At 55.2% G+C, this 27,741-nt stretch overlaps 4 protein-coding genes and 2 long non-coding RNA genes across 9 annotated transcripts; 2 read left to right on the top strand and 4 right to left on the bottom strand.

Annotated features, from left to right (window-relative positions):
* Positions 1 to 62: 62 nt before the first annotated feature.
* On the top strand, positions 63 to 13,915 carry LOC138415105 (uncharacterized). The gene is made up of 3 exons (XR_011247115.1): positions 63 to 243; positions 13,367 to 13,492; positions 13,669 to 13,915. It is a non-coding gene; the product is annotated as an uncharacterized lncRNA (long non-coding RNA).
* On the bottom strand, positions 889 to 5,128 carry HOXB5 (homeobox B5). The gene is made up of 2 exons (XM_069543226.1): positions 2,792 to 5,128; positions 889 to 2,112 (listed from the first exon to the last, which is right to left on the bottom strand). The coding sequence occupies exons 1-2, from the start codon at positions 3,351 to 3,353 to the stop codon at positions 1,865 to 1,867; spliced, it is 810 nt and encodes a 269-aa protein (XP_069399327.1). The 5' UTR covers positions 3,354 to 5,128; the 3' UTR covers positions 889 to 1,864.
* LOC138415106 (uncharacterized) lies at positions 3,733 to 5,515 on the top strand. The gene is made up of 2 exons (XR_011247116.1): positions 3,733 to 3,883; positions 4,758 to 5,515. It is a non-coding gene; the product is annotated as an uncharacterized lncRNA (long non-coding RNA).
* Positions 5,377 to 10,410, bottom strand: HOXB6 (homeobox B6). The gene is made up of 2 exons (XM_069543228.1): positions 7,298 to 10,410; positions 5,377 to 6,267 (listed from the first exon to the last, which is right to left on the bottom strand). The coding sequence occupies exons 1-2, from the start codon at positions 7,710 to 7,712 to the stop codon at positions 6,008 to 6,010; spliced, it is 675 nt and encodes a 224-aa protein (XP_069399329.1). The 5' UTR covers positions 7,713 to 10,410; the 3' UTR covers positions 5,377 to 6,007.
* A 2,790-nt stretch (positions 13,916 to 16,705) lies between the features above and the next one.
* HOXB7 (homeobox B7) lies at positions 16,706 to 19,856 on the bottom strand. Its single transcript, XM_069543222.1, has 2 exons — positions 19,308 to 19,856; positions 16,706 to 17,555 (listed from the first exon to the last, which is right to left on the bottom strand). The coding sequence occupies exons 1-2, from the start codon at positions 19,705 to 19,707 to the stop codon at positions 17,302 to 17,304; spliced, it is 654 nt and encodes a 217-aa protein (XP_069399323.1). The 5' UTR covers positions 19,708 to 19,856; the 3' UTR covers positions 16,706 to 17,301.
* Positions 19,857 to 20,169: 313 nt separating this feature from the next.
* Positions 20,170 to 26,322, bottom strand: HOXB8 (homeobox B8). 4 transcript variants are annotated; one of them, XM_069543217.1, is made up of 4 exons: positions 26,264 to 26,322; positions 24,970 to 25,142; positions 23,090 to 23,561; positions 21,144 to 22,307 (listed from the first exon to the last, which is right to left on the bottom strand). In XM_069543217.1, the coding sequence occupies exons 2-4, from the start codon at positions 25,036 to 25,038 to the stop codon at positions 22,000 to 22,002; spliced, it is 849 nt and encodes a 282-aa protein (XP_069399318.1). In that variant the 5' UTR covers positions 25,039 to 25,142; positions 26,264 to 26,322; the 3' UTR covers positions 21,144 to 21,999. The 4 variants fall into 4 exon arrangements, 3 of the variants coding, with proteins under 3 accessions (XP_069399318.1, XP_069399319.1, XP_069399320.1); XR_011247101.1 differs by lacking the exons at positions 24,970 to 25,142; positions 26,264 to 26,322 and adding an exon at positions 20,170 to 20,413 and having other exon boundaries at positions 21,725 to 22,307; positions 23,090 to 24,114; XM_069543218.1 differs by lacking the exon at positions 26,264 to 26,322 and having other exon boundaries at positions 21,144 to 22,304; positions 24,970 to 25,365.
* Between the last annotated feature and the right edge of the window lie 1,419 nt (positions 26,323 to 27,741).

Genomic DNA, 27,741 nt, shown 5'->3' with positions numbered 1-27,741 from the left:
TATCTGTCTGACTTCTCCGCGATTTTTACGATCTAACTTCAAGATAAAACCCCTATCCATTTGACATCTAAATGTCATAGCGACTTTTGGGATAGTTTGCTATGGACAAAGGGGGACAAAGTCAAGGGGGATGGGGGAAAGAGGGCCCAGTAGAGCCTCCAAGACCCTCGGCAGCCTCCTCACCAGCTCCCCCTCCCCCCCAGCCCTGTAAGAAGTTGGGCCAAGCTGGAAGGGACGGACTGGGTAAGTGTCCAGACTTGACTCTTGTACTCAGGGTGGAGGCTGACTTGGATGGAAGAGGACTGGGCCCGGGCCCTGGGCCAGTTCGGCTGAAGGGGAAACCAAGGGCCTTCTAGGAGGGACCCCAGCTCCTAATCAAGAGGGCAGGTCAGTTGGGCCCCTGGAGAGAAGCAGCCCTTGATAAATGTAGAGAAGACTGAGGGTAAGAGGAAACCTTTGAAATTGAGCTGATTTTTTTTGGAGGGGGGTTTGCCTACTGGGTGACAGGGTTGAATTGGGATTTGACTAGGGGACAAGGGGGCTGGGCAGGCCTGCTTAGGGCTTAGGCCCAAATTACTTTTCCTGAAGAGGTTTCCAGAGACTTTTCCGGCCAGCTGGTGGAAGGCCAGGGTGGAGTCCAGCTCAGCCTTTCCCTCGCCCCTTGCTCCAGCTTCAGGTGGGATTTGTGGGCCTCTCAGTCCCCCAGGCATGAAGCCTGTCCCCTGGCCCAAGTACCACTGACTAAGCAGAGACTTAGAAGGCTGAGAGGGGCTGCTGGGGAGCATCCTACTCTCTCTTCCCCACACCCCAGATCTACCAAGAACGGTCTAGGGTGTGTCTGGTGATGGGAGAGGCAGGCCCCCAGAGAAAAGACAAGTGGAAGGGCAGTGGAGGAGGGGAGACATTTATTTGACTTCAAGGAAAGCTACAAACAAATACCAAAAGCGAATCACTGAGACAGGCCCGGCAAAGACAGATTTCACACGTAGCACAGCATCCACTCGCTCACTACAAATGGTCTTGGAATCGAAATGGGTAGGGATGAGGGGATAGGTCTGACCCAGACTATCCCCATATTTACAAGCTTTGGGCCCTCTATGCCAGACCCATGGATTCACAGAGAAATACACAAGACGTTTTACACTGAGGATTATTTTTGTTTTCTGAGGCTCCCAGACCAGGCCTTGTGGGGCCTACCCAGGCGGCAGGAACTTAAATCTCACTATGTACCTTCCCTCTTTTCAACATCACCCCTTTGGTCCCCCTTAGCTCCCTCCCACCTCAGGACCAAGCCTTAGGAAACTTGGGCCTAGGAATGGGGAGAGAGGAGGAAGAGGAAGGAGGAAAGAGACACAGTCATGGACTCCCGGTCTCCGAGGCCAGCTCAGCTGGGCCCGCGCTGCGGCACTATCCCACCTCAACTGCTGCCCCTTTTAGAGAAGTTTCCAGCTGAAACTCAAAATACAGCGATCATCCTTTTATAAATAAGTTATAACACAGATGGGGAGGGGAAAGTTCACATTAAACATGCGAGTTTCTTTTTTTCCTGGGGGAAGGAGTGCAACCACAGACACGAACATTCAGAAACACTGGCGGATTGGGGGTGAGCGCAGGGGAGTGGGGAGCATGGAGGGAAAATAATAATTATCATTATTATTACAATAATAACAAGATTAACCAGTCCAGGAGAGAGGGAGCCACAGGAAGACCTAAGACCAAACGAAAAATCGTAACACAAGGCCCGGGCTGAGGCAGGCTCGTGGGAACCGGTTCCCAGCGGGCGGCGGCAGCGCGAGGAGGCTTGGAGGGGCCAGGGCTGGGGGCGGCATGAACTCTTGGGCCGCCCGGGCTCCTCCCGGCGGGCTCAGGGCTGGAAGGCGCTGCCGGCTGTAGCCAGGCTCATACTTTTCAGTTTGTTGTCTTTCTTCCACTTCATGCGCCGGTTCTGGAACCAGATCTTGATCTGGCGCTCGGACAGGCAGAGCGCGTGGGCGATCTCGATGCGCCGCCGCCGCGTCAGGTAGCGGTTGAAGTGGAACTCCTTTTCCAGCTCCAGGGTCTGGTAGCGGGTGTACGCGGTTCGGGCCCTTTTCCCGTCCGGCCCGGTCATGTCTGGAGCAGACAGAGCAGAGCGGCGAGGCCGCGTTATTCTGGTTAAGGGAGGGGGCACTGGGTGGGAGGGGGGCGTGGAGCAGGACCCAGGCGTCCCCGGCACCCAGCTCACCGCAGCTCCGATCCTCCCCACTCCAGATGCCCGCATCCGAGCTTGCTTTCTGATGCCCCCTTCTGCAGCCCCCACTTCTGCCCGCAGCGAAGGCGCCCGGCTTTGTCTCTGGCTCCCTCCCTGTGCCTCACCCTTCGCTGGGCTCAGGCGGCCGCTCACCCCGGGAGGGAGGAGAACGGTTGCACTTTTGCCCTGGAAAGCTCGTTTTACTGCTCGCCCCTCCTCTGCTAAAAGCAGTCTCAAAATTTCGGGGGCAAGCAGGACCCTTCCCCATGTTACATAAACCCCATCCTTCATCCTAAAGCTAGTACAGCTGGGCAAATAAAACCTAAGGCGAAATCTGGGAACAAATTATTAAAAACACTCCTCTTCAACCCCCCAGCTAAGCCCTCTTTTGGCTCTGTCCCCCCGAGCTGTGAGGACCCTCTTAAGAGTCTTCTCCCCCTCCGGAAAAAAAGAAATCTATATTTGAGGAAAAGCCAAGCTCTCCTCGCCGACTCCCCCCACCCCCAAACGCGGAGAAGGAAAAGCCGAGAAGACAAAAAGAGGAGCGAGAGCGAGAATTACCATGGCTGATGTGAAGCTTCCTCATCCAGGGGAATATCTGCGGAGTCTGCCCCTCGGGCGCCGCTGTGGAGGTGGCCATGGGCTCTGGCTGCGCCCGAGCTAGGCTTGGGCTGCTTAGCTGGCTCGCCGCTTCCTCAGGCTCCGAGGACGCGCTGGCCTCGTCTATTTCGGTGAAATTGGCGCTGGAGCTGGCCGGGGTCGCCTGGTCGGAGGGGGACGAAGCAGAGGGCTTGGCGCCGTGGCTGTCGCCGTTGGTGCAGGGCAAGGACTCGGGCGAGGACAGGGAGCAGCTCGACGCCGCTTGCCTGAAGCGGGGCTCCTGGGCGGGCGCAGGGAAGGCGCGCGAGCTCTCGCCCACCGCCCCAAAGTGGCTGGAGGAGGCCGAGGAGCGGTTGACGCTGAGGTCCATCCCATTGTAATTGTAGCCGTAAGAGCCGGTGTGCATGGCAGCGGGATCCCTGTAAGAGCCGCTCAGAGAGCTGCCACTGCCATAATTTAGCAACTGATAGTCCGGGCCATTTGGATAACGCCCCGAGAAGGAGTTTACAAAGTACGAGCTCATTTGGGTGATTTTGGAGGGCTTGATTTGTGGATCGTGGTCGTTATAACCCTGTGCTTCACGATTTATGATGTATTAATGAATTATAGCGATGCACTGTACTTCGTTTTGCTATGTATGCGGCCAAATATGGGGGGGGGGTTGGAAGGGGGATGGGGGGGCGTTAGGGAATCACGTGCTTTTGTTGACCAGTCGTAAATTCTCGCTGATGACCTCAAGAGGTAATTCATGCTCTATGGTTACAAATAATGACGATCCGAGAATCGTTAGGGCCGATTCAATGCGAGCCTCCGAGAGAGGGGGAAAAAGGAGAAGGGGGAGAAACAGGGAGAAGGTTGGCGGCCGCCTCTGAGCAGAGCGCGCCACCTCCCGGCGAACGGCGGGAGCGCGGGCTGCCGACCGCCATGGCGGCGACGACTGCCTCCCAGCTGGCTCCGTGCAACCGCCGGGCTAGAAAGAAACCCGGCCTAGGCTAACCCGAAGGGTTGAGTCTTTTAGAGGAGAAACCCGATTAAGCCTTTACCCACTTTCTCGTAAGTGGAGTTTATCGTTCGGTACTTCTCCCTGTCGTCGTCGTTATTATTATTTTAACTGAAGGTGACCAAAGCTTGATTTGCTCTTCCTTTACTCGGGCCTTGCAAGTCTTCGAGATGGGGGGCAGAAATGGGGGAGAGGTTGGAAGATGTGTGTGAAAAACAATTATTGCAGAGGGTTTCCCCTGTGAGCTCGGCCTGGTCTGCTTCCTGACCCGGCTGCAGCGGTCCATCCACAACATCCAGGCCAAGCCCGTGGGGCAAAGCCAAGGGTTCGAAGGAGAAACTTTCGCTTCTCCGGGTCCCCTGAGAAGTTTGAAATACTCTTCCTCATCCTTAGCCCAGGACGGAAGGATGGCAGAACAGGATAGGGACCCCAAAAGAAGAGCCCAGCTGGGGCTAAGTGGCTTAGATGGGAGAAAAACGGTAGAGGCCACCGCATCAGGGACTCGGGTTTGGCTGTAAACGTGGTCCTGAGATTCTGGGATCAAGGAAGAATCCTTCCGCTTTCTCACCAACTGCCTGCTATTATTGCCTTGGGAATCCCTACTTGAGACCCCTTGCTGGCATCTGGGTAGTTTCAGAATTTGCCGGGCGGCTCACGCCTTCCCGGGAAGGGAAGGGAGTTCGGAGGACCAGCAGCGCCTTGCTGAGCGCGCTTGGCGGCCAGAGACCGCCACAGCTGGGCCCCCTCTGCCGGATGGCTATTTTCTTTAAAAATAAAAAAGGGAAAGAGAGGGAGGAGGAAGAAAGGAAAACAGGCTCCTCATCTTGTCGCCTGTGTGAGGGTGGGGGTGGGGTGGGGACAGAATGGGTCCGTTAAAGTTGATGCGATGTGACCAAACTGCCCCGTCACCTGGCTTCCTGCCCTCAGGTCTCCGAAGAGCAGGGGGAAAGTCTTGCCCTTCGCCCAGGCGCCTGCCGGCGGCTTCACATCCCCCTACTTGTCGCTGAGCCGCTACTTGAGGCAGGAAGGGACGCCTGGAGACTGCAGCTGTGGGCAGGGAGACAAGACACCCGGTGGCCCCAATTTAGGCCAGGAGCCGAGGGCCAAGGCCGGCGGAAATCAGGCCATGTGGGCAGGCCAAAGATCACCGGCCTCAGGGATCCTGCGGACATAACCCAGCGCTGAGGCACAGAGACCCGCCGGGCTCAGTCTCTGCAGGAGCTCCCGGCTAGGGGGCCTCGGTGGCGTTCCCTCCTGCCACGGACAAACGAAGAAAAGCTAGAGAATAATAGGGGAACGACTCGTCTCCGTCCCCCAGTTCTGCACCAGAAAAGGCCGTTGTGAGCCTCAGCACCGGCGAGGCGCGGCGTTGGAGTCTGGGCCGGACCGCTGCAGCCTTTATCTCAACTGTAACTTCCGAGTCGCGTCTGGCCCTCTGGGGCCGACCAGAGCTCCGGCCTTCGCTGCAGAGTTTCCGGCACCGGGACGCAGGGGTGGCGGTGGGGGTGGGGGAATGGCAGGGGAGGAGCAGAGGTGACTGAGCAGCGAGGTTTTACGTCTTTATTATTATCATCATTATTAATAATATTAATATTATTACCGAAGTATTTCACGTCCAGAGCTAAGACACGACTACAAACACAACACATAGAAAATTAATAAAATAGAACTTTGTTTTCTTCTGAGGCTCCTCTTCTTACTTCTAGGTAGTATGTGCTCCTTCCAGTGGCTTTGGGGAGGGGCTGGGAGAGAGGTCTGGGGTCAGGGAGTCTTCGAGGCCCCCGCTGAGGGGACTGCGAATCTACCATTGAACCGTGCACGGGCGACATGGACGAAATGAGACGCGACACGGACAAGAGCATATTGCTCTGCTTCCAGGAAACATCAAGTGAGTCCGGTCCTCAGTTCTCACGCGGGAGCCTGTTCGGGCTGAGGCGGTTGTGCGGGCATGGAGGCGGCGCTGGGGTGCCGGCTGGGCTCAGGCAGCACGGCCTCCCAGCGCCCAGCGAGCGCTCTGCGGGCGGGGGCGTCCAGGAGAGCGCGGGGCCCCGCCTGTCGCGCTCTGGAGACCAGGTCCCCAGGCTCCCCCGCCCGCAGAGCCTTCCCCGGAGCTCTTCGCTGCCCTCCGTTCCCCGCAGGCCTCTCCCTTCGCGTCCCCCCGCCCCCTGCCAGCGCCTTCATTCGGCCGGTTTTTCTTCTTCCTCCTCGGCACTGAGCTGAGACGCGCTGAGCAGTTTGCTCTCCTTTTTCCACTTCATGCGCCGGTTCTGGAACCAGATCTTGATCTGCCGTTCCGTCAGGCACAGGGCGTGCGCGATCTCAATGCGCCGCCGCCGCGTCAGGTAGCGATTGTAGTGAAACTCCTTCTCCAGCTCCAGCGTCTGGTAGCGCGTGTAGGTCTGGCGGCCGCGCCGGCCGCTGGGCCCAAAGGAGGAACCTGTTACGCAGAGAGGAGATGTTGAGGCCTGGGGTCACCAAGGCCAGAACCCCCCTCCCCCATTCGACCCTCAAACGGGGACTCTAGCCTGTCCCGGGATGCCCTCCACTCTCCCTGGTTCCCTGCCCCCCCCCTTTCCTCACTCCTCCAGCGCCCCCTCCAGATTCCCTCCGGGTCTCCTCGGCTTTTGCCTTCTGTCTAGATTCTTGGTGGGGGGATGGGAGGAGCAGTTTTAAATCCCACCTGAGCCTAGGGGGAGGGGCTGGAGAAGCACTGGCCAGGTGTGTCTCTTCCTAGACGCATCTTTTCTTCCCATCTGGCGCCCCCACCACCCCGTGACAGATTCCGGCCCTTAATCTGTAATGACGTGGATCGATCCGTAGTCAGCATTAAGGGCTCCTCACTTTCGTGTCCCGTTAATGGACATCAATTTGGGATTTAAGACCTACAAATAATCCAACCTGAGACCCCGGCGCCTGCTTCTCCCTCTCTCCGACTCCGCCCGCTCCCTCTCTTTCTTCCCCTTATTCTCCCCCCCTCCTCTGACTACCACCCCTTTCCGGGTGCCTCCTCTTTCCCCAGCCCCCGACCCCCAGGGAAAACCAGTCCGGGACAGACTCAACTCTCCCTCGCCAGCGTCACGCCGCCCCCCTTCCCATGACGTACTCCGTTTTTAATGAACAGTCTTGGGGTGGGGGACCGGGCCAGAGCTGGGGGCGCCAGGGAGAGCCCAGCCAGTGGCTGCGCGGGCTCTGTCTGCCTCCCTGACCCGGATCTCGGCTGCTGCCTGGCCCTCGCAGAGAACCCACTCGCTCCCCCTGGCTCGGAGTGCATCTGGGACTTTGCAAACTTTGCAACTCCTGAGGGCGTGAGGGCAGCGCGGGAGATCGAGGCAGGCGCCCAATCTTCCCTAAGCTCCAACCCGAGAGGCTTTCTCCGTGGAAGAATTGGGTGGGGGGGCTCTCTAGTTCTGACTCTAGGGGGGAGGGAGCCCATGGGGGTCGCGGCGGCCTCAGCAAGTCTCACTCACTGTTGCATGAATTCATCCGCTGCATCCAGGGGTAGACCGGAGTGGAGCACTTCTGCTCCTCGGCCTCGCCGAAGACGCTCTTGTCCTGCGCGCAGTCGGACTTCCGCGGCTCCGGGTGGAACGGGGGCGGCTCGTCGGCGCCCGAGAGCGCGCAGGCCGACTCCTTCTCGCGGTAGAAGGCCGGCGCCGGCCCGTAGTCGCAGGGCGCCGCCCGGCCGTAGCCGCCGCCGGCCGGCGGGTAATAGGAGGAAGCGGCAAAGCCCTTGTCTTGGCCGGGCCCGGGCCCGTAGGGCGCAGGGTAGTGCCTCAGAGGGTCCGCATAGCCCGACGAGTAGAGAGGGAGCTGGCCCAGGAAGGACTCCTGCCCGCTGGCCAGAGTGACGGGGAAGGTGGAGTTCACGAAATAGGAACTCATTGGGAGGGGAGGCGCGCGGCCGCTGCTGCTCCGCCGGGTTTATGATTTGTTGTGTTTTATAGTCCGAGCGCCGCGCCTATTAGTAGTATATCTGAGATTGGGTTTTAGCTGAGGGGGGATGGCGAGGTGCCAGTGAGGGCCAGAAGGAAATACAACCATCTGATCCAACACTGACCAATGGCAGAGGCAGGAATTGTCAAATAGCACCCAGGAGGAGCGCAGCCCGCGCGAGGGACCCGCGCACAAACCTATCAACCTTTTTTTCCTCCTTCTCCTTCTGCTTTCTCTCTCTCTCTCTCTCCCCAACAGCACAACGCGTCCCGTTCCACCTACGTAGGATCTGCGAAAGAGGCGTCTATGCCTTTGAGGGAGGAGGGAGCACTTGGATTGAGACCACCCCATCCTCCAGTGATTAAATAAATATATCCCTCCCCTCCCCACGCAGGAATAGGAAAAAGTTAATTGTGTTTTCAGAAAAGTTAACCCCTGACTTGCTTGAGCCCCATTCCCTCAAGGGAAGGTGGATAAATATCTCGGAATCTGGAATTTCAGTCTCCCTAGAAGAGAACTAAAGGAGAAGGCTGGTTTCTTGGGTTTTGTGTTGGTAGGAGGAGAGAAGAGTTCTCCGCCGATTAGCATCGCTTTCAGAAATCGAGAAGCAAAAGAAGAAGAAACCATCTCCTTCCCAGGTTTTGAAAACTGTTTTTCCTGTTTCTCAGACCTACTCCATCTCCTCCAAGCCTGGGCTTATTATTCCTGCCTCTCTACAGCTCTTGTAGTCTGAGAGGCAGGCCAGAGGACCCAGAAGACTGGGAATTGTGAGGAGGGTCTGAGCCTAAAAGCTTCTCCCTTTTGATGTGCGGCTAGATTAGGAGCTTCTTGGAAGGCTACCGCTGCCGCTGCCCAAGATATCTTGCCTGGTTCTAGTATGTATTGCTTGCGTTTGGCACAGGAAGGGGCACTGGGAAGAGGGGGATAGGGAGAGGAGGGGTGAGAGGTTTGTCTGATCCCTATCCTGCCTGCAACCTTCCCTCCACCCCACTTCCTACCCCAAAAGACATTAGAATATCCTGGGCTACAAATTCTTAGGTATCAAAGGTGCCTCAGTAACTACAGGGAAGAAAATTGTTTCTCCTCCAGTTTCAGGTCCTCAAACCCTCCTGATTTTGGAGACAATCAGAAACCAGTGGGAAGAGAGGAGCCATCGCTCCTTTTCCAGGTCTCTCCAGAAGCTGACAGTTCTTTTTTAATTAATTCTTTCTCAAGACGGTTTTTGTTTCATTTTATAAAGGGGGAGGGTTGGGTTCTCCTGGGGCCGCAGCAGGCAGCTTACCACTATCATTCCGTATCCCCTCTCCAGATGCTCACTACCCTTCTGTCTCTCAGCATCTCTACAATCCCTCCCACCTCTCATATATGTATTACCAGCCTGCTGCCTACAAGCTTTGGTGCGAGAGAGTGTGTATATCTCTGACTCTTATTTTAGGAAAATGAGCATTGGAACCAGCCTGGAAGACTGAAGCACAGTGTATTTTCAACATTCTAATGCTCATAAAGAATGACAAGCTTTGGACCTGGGGCCAGGAATGGGCCAGAATGTGGGACAAAACCTGATGATGAAGGGACCAGGCTGACCCTTCTCTGACTTGTTCTTTGGACTCCTTTTTGTAGGCCAAATCTGCCCACTGAAGATGGCACAAGACACTAGGAAAAGTGGTAAAGGATTGAGGTTAGTGACCAGGGATGGAACTTGGTTGTTGCAAAGTGGCCCAAAAGGCTCCCTAAACTTAGGACAACTTCTCCGCTCTGCCTTCATGGTTAAGTGGCTATTCCTGGTTGACCCATCAACCACTTCCTAGCCCCTCTTGGGGGAGGGGGTGTCAAGATTCAAAAAAAAAAAACTCTAGCCTCCTAATGATGCAGTCATAAGTGCTCAAATCCAGCTGTGATTAGGCCCACTCCTGGAAAGGAAGGGAGAACATTTGGGCTGGAGGAGCAAGGTGGGGAGAATGCCTTGTGTCCCTCCTCCTTGCTACTGAGGCTGGGCCTTGGGCCTCAGCCCTCTCTCCTTTCTGGTCACAGTGTCCTCAAACTAGGACTGTTTGGTATGGGCTTTCCCATGAAGCCTGGATAACATAAGATTCAGTGAGAGATGAAGACTTCCCCTATGATAGAAGCACGAAAACAATCGCCTTATCCTTAGAGTCATAGCCCCAAATTAACCTCACCTCTGCAGGTTGCCTGCCAGGAGATGGAGCCGCAAAGGCAGGGCCTGGGCGCCTGGAGTCGGGCATGAAAGGAAATAGCGCCTCATCGCTCTTATCTAAGCCCAGAGGTATTTATGAGCGTTTATTCGTCTGATCCGTTTGTTTGGGAGAAAGAGCAGGCAAGCAGGGCTGGGCCAGAGGCTGCCTGACTTCTGGAGTCAGATCTCTATGAATCTGTCTGTGGTTGCATCCACCATTGTCGGTCTGTCTCCAAGAGGGAACATATAAATACACAGTGGGCACAGCCATCTGCTGGTCTGGGGTGTCTCTCCCTGCTCAAGGAGGAGGTGTGTGTACGGAGAGGTGGATGTAAATGTGTCCTAAGTCTTGAGTACACAACAGAAGGATTGTATAGAAATCCCACTGGCAGGACTTGTAATTTCCTGAGCTGTGAATCTGTGGTCCTGCGGACGTACACACATTCCAGCTCCCCGGTAAATGTCGAAATTGTGTTCAGCTCCAGAGTAGAATTCTCCTGCATGGGTAATCTCAGGGAGAATATTTGCCAGTAGGTGTTTGGAGGGGAGGGGTATTGAGACATTGTCCAGGCTTCCCACTTCTTCTTAGCTGCAAAGCTCCCTCCCACTCCCGGCTCTTAAGGGTTGTGGGCAACTTCCCCCACCCCAATCTCAACTCTGATTGGGGTGGGGTGAATTCAAACTTCTCAACCCAATTCTTCCTCTAGAGTCCATGATTCTCTGGGTTTGGGGAACATATATGTTCCCAGAGGGGCAGTGTGGCCTCTCCCAATTTTTGAGAGCAGTTTACAGGGAACACTGCCTTAAAACTGGCTCCTCCAAAGCAAGGTACAAAGATATTTCCATTATGCAAATAAATGGCATCTTCTCTGTTGGAGGGGGGAGCAGTGGCCCTCAGCTCCCTCTCCCCCGGCCCATGCGCACCCTAAGAGCCCTTAAAGGTTTCAACCCTCTGTACAGCTGCCTTCCCCTCTCCATCTGTCCTTCCGATTGTCGGCAAGAAAAACCTCCAAGGGGCCCAAGACTTTCAGGGAGCACTCCCTTGGGGGCCCCTGCACTGGGCCGGGCCTTCCAGCCGCCAGAAAGTCACTCTCTGCTGAAGAGCTGAAAGGGCTGCTCCTGCGAGGCAGACTCACAAGGCGCCAGAGGCTCGGGCCTCAGAGACCCCGCGTTTGCCCCTAGTACCGCTGGGCCCCTTGACTTCGGCAGCTCCTCCAGCTCCAGACCCCGTAACACCTAGGCCTGCCTGGCACCAGAGGCAATTTCCTGGAGCCCCCCGCCCAGGAACTGGGGCCACAGCACCTTGAAAGGAGCGGCCAGAGCTTCCTCCTGCGGCTTGAAAGCCCAAGCTAATCAGTAACCCGTGAGACGGGCCAATATTCAAACTCGGCGGCAGCGGCGCGTACCCTCGCCCTCGCCACCCCCTCCTGGGAAAGCAGTCGGCTTCAGCGGGTGTGAAGAGTCGGGCAGGAACGGAAATTACAATGATTTGCTTCCTTAATGATTGATCCCCACTCCCCGCTTTTTCCCAAAGCATGTTTGTGTCGATTTCGCTTGAAATGATTGGAAATGGGGAAGGGGACACACACTCACTTGCACACACCAACAATTTCCAGAAAGCTCGGTTCAGTTCTTTCACCATACACTCAACCGGCCAAGGAACTGGCAAGACCCACCAGTCAACCCGGAGAACACAGACTCGGTTTGTCTTTTGACAACCGAGTGGAACTGCCCGGGCCGGCGCCTCCCCTGCAGGACCCCTCCCTTGGCCGAAAAGAAAACCAAATAAACCTTGAACAGCCTTGGCCTCGGATGGATCTTCCTAGCGGCCCTCGTGATCCCCTCTTGAGTTTGGCGGGGACGCCGGGGAGAGGGTCGACTCTGATCCCCCAACCCTTTGATTCAGAGCCCCGTCCCCGCCAGATGCAGTATTAGTCCTTTTAAAATATGCCCTAGAAAAAAAGCCGCTACCCCCAGCCAGCCGCCAGGTTTGGAGCTGGGATGGGCCTGACAAGAGAGAGGGATCCTCGTTCTCCAATTCACATGTGGGCAAGCTGGAACCAAGATCCAGCGAAAGGTGATAATCTGGGCCGAAAGTCCCCAGAATCCCGCCAAAGCTGAGCGGCTGGGGGCTCCGGGCGTGGGGCCGGGTTCAAGCAGCGTCGCCGGGCTTGTGGCGCCGAAGCCGCATGTCTCCAAACGGACGGTAGATGGCAGCAAACCGCATAATTTGGGTCAGAGAGAACTGTCTAAGGGATGATTTATACCCCGCCAAGACTACAGGAGAAAAAGACCTTTATAGTCTGGGTAGGTTTGGGGAATTTTTCCTTTAAGAATAGGCTCCGAGTGCCGCGGGTGCTGGCCGAGAACTTCTCTGGCTTCACAGCCGAGGGGGTCCCTTCAGGCATCCATACTGGGCCTGCTTCGAGGGCATCTACCTGTGCCACGAGGGGCCCCCTCCCGCGCCACAAGTGGCTCTCTCCCTTTTCAGCTCAGTAGTGAGAAGGCCAGTATTCCCCTATGCGCATCCAGACCCTGCAATCCCTGGGCCACCAGAGACCCGAGATTGAAATCTCTGCATCTGGTCCTTAAAAAGAGGAAAGCAATCACCTATTTCTGCAAACCAAACTAAATCAGTCTCTCCTGCTCTCCGAGCCCTAAGTCCCTTATCTCTCAGCTGGCAGCTTCCCCAGAACCCCTCTCTATTTTTAAGTCTTCACCTAGCGACTGGCGCCTTCTTCAACCCCACCAGCTACTTTAGGAATCTAGTCTTCCCGCCCCACGGTTCTTCTCCCGGCTCCCCCCACCCCGCACCCCCACCCCCACCCCCACCCCCACTCCCACCCCCACCCCAGGCCTGGCTCGGGAATGGAATCAGGCGCCGGAGGGACAAGACTAGCTGTCTGAGCTCAGTGCCAGGCAGCTTTCTAGTCCAGACACCATCAAATCCCCTAATGGGAATTTCTTTTAATTTTCTTCTCTTTATTTTTCTTTTTTGTTTCCATACCTAAAACAACAACGTGGTAAACAGCTTCTTCACAATCACCACATTTGGATCCAAGAAAGTTTGAAACGTTTCCACATCAGACACACATGGCAATTTTCTCCTCCACAGAAATCCACACATCCCATACCAATAAAACACAAGGTACAGAACCAGTATTACACAGAAACCAACACGCTGTAAACTACCGCGTTAAAAACCACAAAATTGTCTCCCTGCAGAACGAGCCTCCCTGCTACGGGAGTGGCCAAAGATCTGGGCATTTTCAGGCAGGCTTCTTGGAAGGAGGGGGGGGGGTCTCCCTCAATTTGGGTGCCTCCACCCACAGCCTTTTAATTTCAGAAATGTTTCCGAAGGGAGATAATGAGTATTTCTCCGTGAATTGTTCTTTCTGTATCTCTCTAGCCGCCTGCTCGCCCTCGCTGGCCTCAACGGAGATTCCAGGCCCTCCAGAGACCAGGACGTCTCTCAGCGCCACCGCCCCTCGTGCCAACGGTGCCGGAAAGCCACGGATACCCGTACCCGCACCGGGCAAGAGAACTGCGCCGGGGCAATTGGGGGAGGCCGGAACAAGGGAGAGATGGTGGGAGGGGGAGGGGGCGCAAACCCACAGAGGCCGTAGCAACCGGCTTTATGCCGGCACCCCAAGTCCAGACACCCCCCTATCCTTTCTTCCGCAGCCCTCTAACTTAAACCTCTTCTCCCAGCTTAAATAGGCCACTTAGAGCTCGCCTCCGTGGCCCCTTTCGGTTCCTCCGACCGTCTTCCCTGCCTTGCTTCTCCTCCAGGAAGCAACCACCCCTCTCTCAGCCACCGAATTTCCTAGGAAGCCTCTCCTTGCAGCGCCCGGAGGTGGGGTTCAGCCCTGTCTTGGAAGAGGGGGGAGAAACAAACCCAAGCCCCACCCCCTACAAAACCGATGCAAAAGAATAAGAAGAAAATTGTAGAATCTCCCTTACCTTTGCAGACCTTGGGGTTTCTTTCCTCCGATTGAAAGGGGTGGGAGAAAGGGGGGCGGGGAAGAGCGTTCGGTTTCTTCTTCATCTTCCAGATAATATTGTCCCAACCTGAGAGCCGTTGCTTCCCCTTCTCTGACTTGGGAGAGAGGGTGTTTCGCTTTTCTGATATTTGCATAGAAAATGGAGTAAGTTCTGGCTTTGAAAAATGGTATCAGGCTGCAGTCCTGGGCAGATTGTCCATTTACTCTCCATGATGACTAAAATCCCAGATCAGCAAGCAAATTAACTTAGAAATTAAAATTATTTTTGGTTCTCTCTTTTGTGTAATTCCCACCCCTCCTCTCTCTCTCTCCCGCTCTCTCTTCTTTTCTCTCCCCCTTGGTTTTCCTCTCTCTCTTTTGCTTTATCGAGCTGATACTGAAGTATAAAAATATCAAGAGGCTGGAGCCCTGAAGGACGACAGTGCTCCGACCTAGGTGTGGTGTCCAAAAGAATGCTGCATTATAACCACCAGGGAAATGATAAAAAGTTCATGTTCACGATCGCCCGGCCACATGACCGGCGCTGGCCAATCGCTGGATTCAACCACTCATAAACTTCTATCACAAAGTTGTAAATTTTCATAAAACAACAAGGAATTTATTGCATTTCTTCATGGCTGCTCCACCAGCAACCCTTTTCTCAGTCGCCATCTTCTTTTCTTCTCCTTCTCGATTTTTGGGGAAACCCCAATCTGAGAAGGTGTGAGATTTGGGGTGTGGGGAATCAGATTGAGGAGGCACAAGCATCCATCTGGGAAGGGGGTTCTTTTTGGAACCTCCCTATTCTCACTGGAGCTCTGTCCTTCTTTTCTAGTAAAAATTCACCCCAAAACCTCCACACAGGGTCTTTTCTAAGGCAATTTGGGGGTGAGTTGGGAGCAACAGCCAATGTCCAGAGCTGCCACTAGCCTCAGGGCAAAATGAAAGCGTCAAAGCCCCCTTTCCCCCTCTGAATGCCCCTCTGACTGCCCCCCTCACTCCCAGCCCTATAGATGGCAGGACCCCACCTGTGAGGGCTTGTAGCACTGCGGGTGTGGGGGCCGCAGATTCCCCTAGGGCCTAGCTTTTGTCCCAAGGTGTCTCTAATGGAGGCTAAGGCAGACACTCTAACCACCGAATGATTGCCTCTGCACCCCAGGAATTGAAGGAGAGCAAAGCCGGACCCAGACACTTGGCTCTCTCGCCTAAATGTGCACTTGCTCAGGTTCCCAAGGACAACTCCCCATGCTCTCTGCAGGGGGAGAGGGTGGTCTGCGGTCCTTAATGTGGGTACCGCAGGTTTAGGAGCCTTTTACTTACAAATTTAGAGTAAACAGATTCTCCTCATCCTTGCTTCCTTCCAATCCTCTTCCCCTTTCAGTGCCCGTAGCCTGTTTTTTAAATTTAAATAAGCCAGGATTTATAATCTAATAAATACTAAAAATCAATTCCGAAGGTCTAGACGGCATCCTCTGGTATTTCTCAATCAAGGGGATGTTTTGGAGCCAAACAACCCAAATTCACCCCGGGTTTCCCAGGTCCCCTGCTATACGCCGGTATTTTGAATTGAGCTACCAGCGCCCAAATTCAGGAAAGGAAGTAACCTCCCTCGCAAAATGTTCTTCTTTTTCTCTTTCTCTGTACCCCGGAGAAGATTTCCAGATTGCCAGCAGCGCGGACAGTGGGCAGAAAAGCGCGGAGGCAGCCGGCTGAGCTCTGGAGGCCCGGCGGCCCGGCGGCCCGGCGGCCCGGCGGCCGGGCTCAGAGCGGCCGGGATGCGGCCACAGCAGTCGGCTAACTCGCACTGCTCAGCCTCTCGCTCCCGGTGCTCATTTTTTTCTCCCTCAATTTTAAGTTTTATTTGGGTCGGTGGATCAATTTAAAATGAGGTAAATTAAATGAAAGTAAAATAAATTGAAATAAAATAACCGACTAGCTCTTGCAGAAAATATTTGCGGGCTGAGCGGAAAGCCGGGAACATCTCGAGGTTGGAGGCCTGTCTGGGCGGCCGGGAGGTTTCTGCTCGTCTGCCCAGCCTGTGCCCAACGCCGCCTGCCCACCCACCCGCCGGCTGGAGAAGGAGCGGATTTGGGTGGTCACCTTCCCTTTCCTTCTGCCCTTCCTTAGCTTGGGGCCTAGCACTTTGGATTTCAGCTCTGTTTATTTGTGCCCCGTGGCGGTACCGAGCCACAGCCTCGTGTGAAGGCTTGGATGAGGAAGGGTCTGTGGAACTCTGGGGTTTGGCTTGGCTTGGTTTTGTGAATGTGTGTGACTGAGCATGTGGACTCAAGGTCGTGTTTACTAGGGGGCAAATATGAGTCTGTGTGTTTATAAGCCAATGTGTGAGTGTTACCCTCGTATATATAAATGTGTCTGTGAGTGAGTGTGAATGTAGGTTTACTTGTGTGAGTGAATGTGAATACATGTGTTCTGGAAAGGGTTTGGGATGTGTGAATGCTTGTATATTTATTTGTGAACATAATGAATATGGGTGTTTGTGACTGTATGACAAGGTATATATTTATGTGCAATGTCAGCCTGTAACTAAGTGTAATTGTGTGTGTGTGTCAATGTGTGTAAAAAAAAAAAGGCGGGGTGGGGGGGAACTACATATGTGTGGTATCTGGCCAGAGCAAGGAACACAAGGAAAAAAAGAGCAGATACCAGCACATTAAGAAATGAACCGCAGCAGAAGCTGGGCACCGGTGTGCATGAGTATCTCTCACCCACTCCCAACCTTAGAGACACAGAAAATAGGACATATGTTTATTTTTAATTTCTTTTATTTCTCCATCTTTCAGATATACATAGACTGGAAAGAGGATCACAGGGCTGGCAGGAGCAAGGAGCAGCGGGCAGACCAGGTGCACAGAGGGGACACTTGAGCTAGTTGGTGGGTCCTTGGGGCTCCCTAAGGCCCCTTCAGTGCCACTACTGGGAAGGCAGGGGGCTCAGGAAGGCAGGGAACCACACACAGTCCAGACCCACAGACCACAAAGACAGCATCAAAGAGGGACCTTACAAAACAGCAAGATTTTACCAAAGACCTTACAATTAGCGACATAAAAAAGGGGGAGGCAAATTCCAGAAAGCTACAGAACAGGTAGATGATGTCCTTTCCATACAGTACAAAACAAACCTGATGGACTTTCCTATAGGTAGTATTTTTTTCAGTGTTAAGAAACCAAAATTTCACCTTCTCTCCTTAAAAAAATTTTAACTGCTTTCCATTTAAATAGTTTTGTTTTTTGCTTTTTTTCCTATTTGACTTGAGTTTCCTGGTTCAGTTCCCAGAGCTGAGCTTCTCTCTCTCTCTTTCTCTCCCTTTCTCTTCTCTCTTCCTCTGCCCTTTCTCTGTCCCTCACTCTTCCTCATCCTCCTCCACCTCGGCCTTGTCCTGGCTGGCGGCCCCAGGGCCCGAGGTCTTGTTCTCTTTTTTCCACTTCATGCGGCGGTTCTGGAACCAGATCTTGATCTGTCTTTCTGTGAGGCAGAGCGCGTGCGCGATCTCGATGCGCCGCCGCCTCGTCAGGTAGCGATTGTAGTGAAACTCCTTCTCCAGCTCCAGGGTCTGATAGCGGGTGTAGGTCTGGCGTCCTCGCTTGCGGTCGGTCCCTGCGCAGAGTATTTACGGGAGAAAAGTCAGTGCGTGCAGAATAGGCCATGGCAAGGAAAACCATGCAAGTGACCCTGGAGTGCGACTCTAGGCGTGGCCGGAGGGCTTTTCGCAAAAAGAAAAGGAGACAAACCGCCTTACAGGTCGTCTACCCCTCCCCCATCCCGTTATGGAATGAGGAGGAGGTGAGAATTTGCAGATTTCCTTGGCGCAGTGGAGTTGGTCTGAGAGCTGTTGCCCTCTGCTATTTTCCAGTGAGTGGCTGAGAATCAGGCTGTCCTGCCTGCCCACCTGCCCAGACAACTCAGCCCTCCAAAGCAATCTTTGGGCCTCTGGGAAGGAGAGAAGAGAAGAGGAGGAGAGAAGAGACAGCAGCCTGGTTTGGGGTGGAACACTCAGTACCTGGCTGGTGGGGGCAGACGGGCAGGGGAGAGCTTCCCAGGTTAGGCCCAAACCTTGAGGAGGCTGGAGGGAGGTTGTGCTGGGGGAGGTGCTGGTGCCAGCCCTCCTAGGAAGGAGACAGTGGGAGGAGGGGTTGGGGGCCTAATTTCAAGTTAGATAAAAGCCAAGCTGAAATGTTTATGAGCAGAAAAATTTGGGCTTTAATAAATCAGCTGGAAAGGCAGTTGAATTATGGAGCAGGTAATGGGAACTGTGACCACTAATACTGATGGAATAAGAGCTGGGCTTCTCTTGGCCCTCACCCTGGCTGGACTGGGAGCCTCTGACTGCATATCTTGGGTCTCCTGGATCTTGAGAGACGCCTCGGAGTCCAGGGCAACACAAAGAAAGCTGTCTGGGACAGGCTTGTCAGGAGACCCCCACAGAGCCTCTGGTCTCTTGGGGTTTCTGCAGTAGCTGCCTCAGTGGCCTGTACTCTCTAACTCTTGATTTGACTTCTTGGAGTCCTTGTTTCTCTCCCAAGAGGACATCCATCCTTCTGGAAGGACACTTGAAAACTTGTTGGCCAGTTCTCCAGGGGTGCTAGGAAGGGCACCTGAGGAAGTCAGCTGGCCTCCCCATGAGGCCTCTGCTCCATTCTCTAGTTCTCCTGCCTCCCCCTTCCCAAGTTCACTGGGGAGTCAGAAGCCTCTCTCTTTTGGTTTCAGCCCCCCTCTCTCCACCTGCCTGTGTCCCTGACTGAATCCTCATCTCCTCTCACACCCCCTCCTCCTGCCAGGCCTCTAGAGCCCACCTCTAATTGTCCAGAAGGGAATAATGGGGGAGCGGGTTGGCTGGGAGGAAAGGGGGAGGGAAGAACTGCTCAGAGCTACAGCCCCCTCCCCCAGACCTCATCCAAGCTGGGGCTGAGGGGACACACCCAGAGATGAGATCCCCGGCGGGGGAAAGGAGAAGGGAGGGGGGGAGACCCTAATGGCTATTCTCTGCAAACCCCAGCCTTCCTCCGCAAGACAAACGGCCTCGTCTCCAGCCCGTGCCGGCGCGGCTGATAAATATTTAAAGCTAAAAGGCCGGGAGGAAGGGTGGGGGGTGGGCTGGGGGCTCAGAGCGCCGCGGCGTCGGCGAAGAGGGATCCGCCAGGGATGCAGAGCGAGTCTGAGAGCACCAAGCAAAAATGGGAGGGGGGCGGCGCGCCGTGTCGCGGCTCAGGGGGGGGCCGCGTCCCCAGGGCCGATCTCCTACCAGGAGCACTCTGGACGCGTAGAAGGGCGGTTGGCCGGGAAGGGGGCACCTTCCGGGATATGTGCCCGGGCCACTGCGGCTCGGGACAGCTCGGTGCGCGGCGTTACCTGAGCTTCGCATCCAGGGGTAGATCCGGAAGTTACTCTCGGCCGCCAAGTCCGAGTCCCTCTGCTCCTTGGCGCCCGCCGCCTTGGCAGAGTCGCCGGGACACACCCCGGAGAGGTTCTGCTCAAAGGGCGCGCAGTGCATGTTGAAGGAACTCGGCTCGAGCCCGTAGCCGGCCGCGTAGACGCCGGCTGCGCTCTGGCCTGCCATGCCCCCCCCGCCGGGGTACAAGCCCTGCATCGAGGCGGCGAAGGAAGCGCCCGAACCGGCTCCATAGCCCGGGCGCTGGGGGTTGGAAGCAAACGCACAAGAAGTTTGTTCGGGGAAGGCTCCGGTAGCGAAAACCGAACTTGCGGCAGGATATTTAGAAAATAAAGCATTCGCATAATACAATGAACTCATAATTTGGCCGGATGATTTGTAGGCAGGGACGTTTTAGTGTCGGTTTTACGAGATTCCTTGATATATTACAGAATTAGAGTCCAGATTTACACCAAAAAGGACCCCCTTTTTCCTCTCTGGACCACGTGACCCCACCCACGTGACGTCCCCTCAGCCAATGGCCGATCAGCCTCCCCACGGCTCCCGGTAATGTGGAAAAAATTGTGTGGCGTTGGATTTATAAAATATGATCAATAATGAATGGGAAAGCCAGGCCCTATGGATTGGGGCTGGGGGGCTCCAGGGCCGCTGTCGACCCCCGTGGGCTGGAGGCAGCTTGCAGGCGAGATTTGGGGGAGGAAGGGATTGAGTGGAAGGGAAAACAAATAACCTGAGAGGGATCCGAGTTGTCACCCACCCCCGCCCCATCCTCCCCAGCCCGTTACCCAGCCAGAAACAAACGCAGGGATTGCACACAACCGGTGGGTGGGGGCGGGCAGGCCAGGTCTTTATTAATCTGGAGCGATTCAGCATGGCTGGCCCTTTGGGGAAACTTGGTCCGGACTTGGTCCGTTTCTCCTGAGGTGAGGCGCGAGGTGAGCCTGGCCTCACGCTTTCTCTGTGTGCGGCCCAGACAGAACGGGCAGAGATGCAGCGAGGTTTCGTGGGTGCTCCCAGCGGTGCGGGATCCAGCCCCAGGGGCGTTGGATGCTGCAGTTTCTGATGGCTTAAAAAAAAAAAAAACAAAAAACGGTTTGAAAATAAAAAAAGGAAGAAGGTGGGGTGGGTGGGAAGAGAAAGGAAGGGAGGAGGGTGGCCCGGTATGCTGCTCTGGTTATGGGAGGCGGATGCCTCAGTCGAGCGTGGCTGCTGGAGAAGCAGAGCGAGAAAAGGAAGGCGGCGAGTCACCACTCGGCGCTGGGCGAAGGTAGCCAAGTCCCAGAAAGGGAGAGGCAGGGAAGAGCATCTCCCTTCTCCTTCTCCGCCGACCAGAGTACGAGAAAAATCAAAATATAAGCCAGTTTAGCAGCTCGGTACTGAACCTCTACCCCTGCACGCGCGCACACACACACACACACACACACGCACGCTCACACACAAGAAAGAACACGCAAAAACAAAGGGGGAGGTGCGAGGGGGGGTGGGACAAAGTCAACAGCCCAGGCGCATCTCTCCAGCGTGGCCTGGGCTCGAGGGTCTCCCGGGCCCTCAGCCTCGGAACGCGAAGGGAGGGGGTTTCTCTCGGCTCCCCTCCCTCGTTTCTCTTTCCTCCAATCGCGCGCAGCCGCCTCCCTCACCCCCTGCGCCCCTGGGCCAAGGGACTGCACCACCTGCCTCCAGCCTCCGCCCCCTCCTCTGCGCGGCCGGGCCTGGCGGGCGCTAGAGCCGGTAGACCAGCTCCCCCCGCAAATCTGCAAGGCGCTGGGAGCAAATGAGGAGCGCGGGTCGGGCCAGTCTCGGGTTCTCGCTTGTAAACTTTATTGTAACTCTTCCGCCCTTTTCAGGCGCAGACAACAGAACAAAGTATAGAGGAACAACAAAATATATAATTAGCCCTCCCTCCCCCCAATAAAGCAATTCACGGATACAGGATACATTCTCTTCACAGTAAACCTAAGAACACTTTTAACAATTGCCCACAGCGCGCATGCTAACTAAAGTAACCTCTTTTGAGAAACACTTAAGACGAAATTGTCAAACCAAAGCGGCGGGCGCGGGGGGGTGGGGGGGTTGGAGGAAAAGAGAGAAGCCAGAGAGAAAGCCAGCGAGCTAGAAGGACAGCGGGGAGGGGGGGGTGGGAGGGGAAATGAGGACGAGGCGAGAGAGAGAGAGAGAAAGAGAGAAAGGAGAGGGAGGGAGACAGAAAGAATTACGGCGTGAATAGGCAGTTTCATGTTGTTGGGAGAACTTAGCAGAAATCGGTACCTCGGTCATTACAAAGAAGCACGTTCAAAGGAAAAAAAGACCATTGCACAAGGAGGCTTTTTACACGGGGCGGGGGCATGGGGGGGTGCTCAGCCAGGCCGCAGCCGCTTACCCTCGCAGGGCGAGGGAGTCCATGCTTAAAATCCTTTTCTTTCCCCCTGGCCCCCAAGAGAAGGGAAGGAGATCCACGGTAGCTCACACACAGAAGCTATTACGAGATACTACCACTAGCGGGGACTGGCGCGGCGGGGACGCTGCGGTGGGAGGCCAGGCTCCGGGCCCCGCTCGCGGGGCCAGAGCTCTCTCGGGCGGGGGCGGGCGACGGTGGCGCGGTCGGGGGACCGGCGGCCGCAGGGCGGCCGCGGCCCTGGCAGTCCCAGCTGGAGCCTACTTCTTGTCGCCCTTCTGCGCGTCGCCCTCGTCCGCCGCCTCCGGGGCCCGCTCCAGCTTCTGTTTCTCCAGCTCCTCCTGCTCGCATTTGCTGCTGGGGAACTTGTCTTTGTTGTTCTCTTTTTTCCACTTCATCCTCCGGTTCTGGAACCAAATTTTGACCTGTCTCTCTGTCAGTCCCAGTGCATGAGATACCTCGATCCGCCGCTTGCGAGTCAGATAGGGATTAAATAGGAACTCCTTCTCCAGTTCCAGGGTCTGGTAGCGGCTGTAGGTCTGTCGGCCTCGCCTGCGTCCGGCGGCTGCTGGGAATAGGGGAAAGGGCGAGACAGAGGGGAGGGGAGGGTGGGGGAGGGGGCAGAGACGGAGAAGGTTGGAAGATTCGTGAACCAGCCTAGGAGACCAGTATAATAAGGGCAGGGGACCTTCTACCCCGCGCAGGGGCGGGGGCGCTGGGAGGCCGCGGTCAGTGGAGGGGGGGTGAGGGGGATCAGACACCACTGAATCTAAGGGAGCCAGAAAGGGGTCCCCCCTCCCCTGGTAAGCAGCTCCAGAGAGTTGGGCGGGGGTGGTTGAATCTATTAAAAGTGCCATAAACTTTAGAAGGAAGGATGTGAAGGAGGGGGAAAAATAAGAATAAAAAAAGCCGGGATGGGGACGAATGGACCCACCTTGAAAAGCCCCCAGAGCCTCTGCCCCAGAAGAAAAGTTTCTTCAGGGTAATTAAACTATAAAGCAATTGAGAAGTGCAAAAGTTGAGCGCCCCCACTCCCGCCACCCTTTCTCCACTACCCCCCATAAAACAGTAAAAGGGGAAAAAAGGAGGGGAAGAAGAAAAGTCAGGCAGGGTGAGGGGTTTATGGATTCAGGAAATGTCGCTTAGCGACCTCCTTCAAGGGAAACAAAAAGAAGAAAAGGAAGAAAAGGGAGGAAGGAAGGAAAGAAGGGGGAGGCTATCTGAAACGGAGCGAGCACGTCTTCCAGGAGCTGGGGACACCGCTGCCCGGCCTGCCCGGCCCCCTGCCCGTCCTGGGCCCCGGGTCTCCCTTCCTCCCCCGCCCCTCGCCGGCCCCCGACGCGAGCTCACCTTGCGGGCGCATCCAGGGGAAGAGCTGTGTGGGCGACGGGCTCTGCTCGGACCCCTCGGCCTCCTCTCCCAGGCCGCTGGCGGCGGCGAGCTTGCAGTCGGCGTACTGCACCAGGTCTGGATCCTGCGCACCGAACAGGCTCTGCCGCTGCAGCGGGTCGTAGCCGTAGAAGTTGCCCGGGTCCCCGTGGCACGCCACAGCGCACGGGTTCTGCTGGTAGGGAGCCGTGGACAGCGAAGACGGCCCGTGGTAGAACTCCTGGATTTGCGACGGGTGCTGGAAGCTACCGCCGCTGCTGGGACCGTACACCACGGTGGGTCGGCCGCCCAGGTCCTGGGCGAAGCCGCAGTCATAATAATTGGGGCGCAGGGACTCCCCGGTTTTGTATTTGGAGAACAGTGAGTTGACGAAATAAGAGCTCATTTTATTGAATTTTGAGGCGGCGGCGGCGGCGGCGGCTGTAGTTGGGGGCTGTTGGGGAGGGGGTGGGGAGGGGGAAAGGGAGGGAGAGAGAGAGAAAAAAACGCGGATTCGCCGGCTCCTAGTCACCCTCGCCAGGAAAGGAGACGGGAAGGGAGGAGGTGGGGGAAAGAAAAGAAAGAAAAGGCGAAGAAGATCTCGAAGCCACCACACTTTTTGTGATTTCCAGGAATAGAAAAGGACAGCGAAGCCTCCAAAAGTCTAGGCTTGCATGGCAGCCGCGGCTCGCTCGCCCTCCCCCCACCCCCCACCCCCCACACAAAAATATACCGCCACTTAAAGAGGTCCTCGCTTTACATTTCGAAGAAGGGATGCCAGTTCATAAACAGTTTTCGGTGATTTACTTCCCTGCAAATGAGTTGTTTCATATTTTGCACTGTCTTTTCATGATCATTTGCATCCATTAGAGACCCCGCATCCTATTGGCTTCTCCGTACTCCTCCCGGACAGAACGCAGAGCGAGGGTGAGAGCGAGAGAGAGCGAGCGAGAGAGAGAGCGAGAGCAGAGAGCGCCAGGGAGTGAGGAGAGAGCGGAAAAAAAAAAAAAAAAGGAGGGGAAGGAAAAAAAAAACACCCAGGGAGAGAGAGGGGGAGAGGGGGAGAGAGGGGGGAAGGAGAGGGGGGGAGAGAGAATGAATACGGATTAAATCTGTTTAACTACCTACATTAATGAGATATCTCTTGCCTCACAACAAATCAAATACCTTCGCAGACCACCCCCAAAGACTGATGTGGGGGAGTCACGGAAAAAAACACGCACACACATACACAGCGCGCCAGGCATAGGCACGCTGTTAATTTCGCGATTTTAACGAGGCAGTTGGAGTCTTTTTAAATGTCAGGGTCGCTTCGGAAAAATGTAAAAGAACACGGTTTAATTGCGCCGAGTTTTAAAAGGTCCTATAAATGTAATTGGTATTTTAATACAAGTTATCAAATCATACAGCTTCCTCTCCTAAACATATTTTCAAACAAACGAGGTAGTCATATTTAAAGCTTTAATGATCAATTTCCTTATTATTGATAAAGGTTTAACTATCGTGTGGAGGGAATTGGCTGGGTAACCGGCCCCCAAAAAACGGCTGTAAACTCTTTAACAAACTATAAAACGCAATAAAGCCGAGTCTGTTGTTGTTTATGCCGCAGCGCATAAAAGCTGTTAGCATTTTACGAGTTCTTTCCTCTACAGCTATAAAACTGCAGCTTCGATCGCCCCCGCCGCCCGACTGCAGCACGGTGGGGGTGACAAAGCCGAAATGAGAATGATTATGAGGGTTTTTTTTTTTTTTTCGGCGCAAACGGTGACTTTTCTGAGATTTTCCGCCTCCTTCAGCTGTGGGAGCACGTGGCCCCATTCCCTCTCTGGAGCCCCCAAAGTAGCCCCACCCAGGCCACTCACCAACTTTCCTTCATTAAACAAACAAGGTTTTTCTTTGGAGAAGGGATCCAGGAGGTCCTGAGGAGGCATCCGGAGGAAGAGCTGAAACTTTCTGGTGTTAATGGGCAGTGGAGAAATCTTGAACAAGGCTCACCCTGCAACTCATTCTGCAGTTGAACACAGCCTTGGTTGGCCTGGGAAGAGGGTGCTAGAATGAGGAGAGGGTCTCTAGAAGGCACTGGGGCCCAGTAAGCAAGCCTTTAGGAGACCAACTCTGTGTGATGGGAGAGGGGCCTGATGCCACCCGCAGGATAGTACCAGCTGGGTTGCCCTAGTCCTGCCCCAGGTCTTGGGACCCAGTAACCAAGCCCAACTGGCTCCCAACCTTCAGTCAGGCCAGTTCACTATGCCTTCCACATCACCACTAGGTGAGAGGGCACCACCAGGCCCATCAGCACATCAGAGGGAGGGGAGAGCAACTGAGGCTGCCGCCCTGGAGTCTGGCCTTGGTGCCCGAAGTCCTGTGCCTTCCTTCCTCTGCCCTGAGCAGTGACTGCAGAGGGTGTGTGGGGAGGGGCACCTTTTAGCCTTCACTGTCCTTTCAGCCACTGTCACTGCCTCACCTGACCTTGGGGTGGAGGGATTTGGATTCAGCAAGGCCAGAGTCCCCCATGTTCTCTCCTTTCCCCTTGGGCGCCTCTAGTTAAAGCTGGCTCTCCTTCGAGACCTAAGGACCTAGGGCCTGAAACACAGAGTGCAGAACCCAGCTGACTGGATGCCACCCTGTCTTGCCAGTTGCCTTTGCTGGCCTACTGGGCCTAGTGACAGTGGTGGCCAAGCTTTAGAAGGCCCCAAACTGAGGATCCGAACCAATGGCTTCCTGAAGAGGCTCCTTGTCCAAGGAAAGGAAAGAAGGAAGGAAGGGAGACAGAGAGAAAGACATTTTCTAGCAACAAAGGTGGAGGCTTTACAAATACATTGTCTATTGTTTATTCATGAGAGAGTGGCTTGCTTTTGGAGGGGTGTTTTGGGGGGTTCCACTCATCCTCCCCTTTGTAAAAATGAAACCCATTACCTCTTCTAAGGGGAAGGTACCAATGGGGCCACTTGATCCTTCAAAATCGAATCTGAAGACTGGAGAGGGGCTGATAGGGAAAGGGAGAAAGGAGAAAAGGAGAGGAGCAAACCAGGGTCTTGAATGTTTAGCGCCAGGCTGATGGGGTGGTGAGGCAGCGGGAGGCAGAGTTAAGTTGTTGCCGAAGCGAACATTTTTATCAAGTGCAGGGGATTTTATGGTCATGATTTGAGGACTCACCGGTGAGATAGAAATTCAATGGCTTGTTCTAAATCATCCCTACACCGTGCCAGAAATTCCTGATGGAAGGAAAATGTTTCTATTATAAGAAAAAACAAGAAAGAGCGAGGAGATAATTTATAAACACCCAGCGGAGCGCAGATTTATTAGAGAAACTCAAGTTGAGAAACTCCGCTTTCCGCTTCGCACCCGGTCCAGGGGGAGGAGAGGTGAGGCTGCAGAGTGGCTAATTTTAAGGAGAAGGGGGGCATCTATTTCTCGCGCAGGTTTGTCCGAAATGGGGAGCAAGGATCGGGCCGGGCCGGGTGGGGAGGAAACGGGAGATTTGGAATCTAAGGGGCTATGGGCAGGGGCTGACAGCGCGCGGGTCACCGAACGAAAAACGCCTGGAGTGCAGGCCTCCAGCTGCTAACTTGAGATGGGACCGGTGCTCTCCAGGTCTGCCTGGGGCCGGGGCCAGGGCACACGAAGCCGGAGCTCTCACCTGGAAACCACCCGACCCGGGGAGAACCGAGCCCCTGCTTCCTGCACTGCGCCTATCCCCACAGCCATGCAGAAAACGCACTCTTTTCTGGCGGCCCAACTTGGCCCAGAACTACTCAGGAAATACCCGAGCCTTTTGCACCTCGCTGTCCTGGGGAGCCCCTGCCCCAGCCTGTACCGCCCGGCGCCGCCCCGCCCAGCCCCGGCCACATACAAAGGCTCTAGAGCCTCGGTCCTTGCCGAGCCGCACCGCCGGCTCTGGGCACCTCCGAATCCCCGCCAAAGCCACGGATCCGTTCCCCCTAGAGTGTCCCTACCCCCAACCCGGCCTGGCTCACCCGGTTCCCTCTCCTGCCGATCTTGCAGCAGCCTAGGGCGGCGGCTTCTCCATCCGACCCGCTTCTGCCCGCTCGCCCTCTCACCTGACCTGCTCACCCGCATCCGCAGGGATTCGTCTCGTCCCCATCCCGGAAAATCTCATTTTTCTGAACCAGTCCTCCTCTTTTATTTGGATTCACTGGTTCTATAATTACTATTATTCCCCATTTTCATGCATTTGTTGTCCCACGGAACATAGAAACTGGGTGAGAAGCCCTGAGCCCTCCTTATGGGGGAAATTTTAAAAAAAAAGATCATTTGAGGAGAGGAGGTCAATCAACATCACTGTATCTGAAATCTATAAAATGGGGGAAACGGTCATAATGAACCCTATTTTTATTCTGGGCAAATAATTCATGACTTTTGGTAGCGCTCAATTCATAGATTTCAGGGCCGATCGAGGTGCGAGGTGCAGCCACGGGCGCCCGAAGCCGCCGCACCGGGGATTTTTCACATGGAGCAAGGATGCCATCTAGCGGCCGTTTTGAGGAAAGGCGCCGCCGCCACCGCTCCCTCCTGCCTCTCCGAGAGCCAGCCACTGCGCCAACAACCCCGAGAAACTTTCAATATTAGCCTAAAAGGGGAGGAAAATGAGAGCGTGCGAAGGGGAAGGCGTC

Source organism: Ovis canadensis, chromosome 11 (genome assembly GCF_042477335.2).
Source record: "Ovis canadensis isolate MfBH-ARS-UI-01 breed Bighorn chromosome 11, ARS-UI_OviCan_v2, whole genome shotgun sequence".
NCBI lineage: Eukaryota > Metazoa > Chordata > Mammalia > Artiodactyla > Bovidae > Ovis > Ovis canadensis.
The sequence above is the reverse complement of the archived record's forward strand: the minus strand, read 5'-3'. Positions and strand labels throughout refer to the sequence as shown.

Bases quoted from the DNA above. Each gene is read 5' to 3' on its own strand.
- HOXB6 (XM_069543228.1), bottom strand. From the start codon at position 7,712: ATGAGTTCCTATTTCGTGAACTCCACCTTCCCCGTCACTCTGGCCAGC. The intron at 6,268-7,297 runs GTGAGTGAGACT...TCTGCGTAACAG, and splicing joins GCGGATGAATTCATGCAACA to GTTCCTCCTTTGGGCCCAGC.
- HOXB8 (XM_069543217.1), bottom strand. From the start codon at position 25,038: ATGCCTCCTCAGGACCTCCTGGATCCCTTCTCCAAAGAAAAACCTTGT. The intron at 23,562-24,969 runs GTGAGTGGCCTG...CCTCCCCAACAG, and splicing joins TGTTTAATGAAGGAAAGTTG to CCCCCAACTACAGCCGCCGC. The intron at 22,308-23,089 runs GTGAGCTCGCGT...CCCTATTCCCAG, and splicing joins CCCCTGGATGCGCCCGCAAG to CAGCCGCCGGACGCAGGCGA.
- HOXB5 (XM_069543226.1), bottom strand. From the start codon at position 3,353: ATGAGCTCGTACTTTGTAAACTCCTTCTCGGGGCGTTATCCAAATGGC. The intron at 2,113-2,791 runs GTAATTCTCGCT...TGTCTGCTCCAG, and splicing joins GAAGCTTCACATCAGCCATG to ACATGACCGGGCCGGACGGG.
- HOXB7 (XM_069543222.1), bottom strand. From the start codon at position 19,707: ATGAGTTCATTGTATTATGCGAATGCTTTATTTTCTAAATATCCTGCC. The intron at 17,556-19,307 runs GTAACGCCGCGC...TACTCTGCGCAG, and splicing joins CCCCTGGATGCGAAGCTCAG to GGACCGACCGCAAGCGAGGA.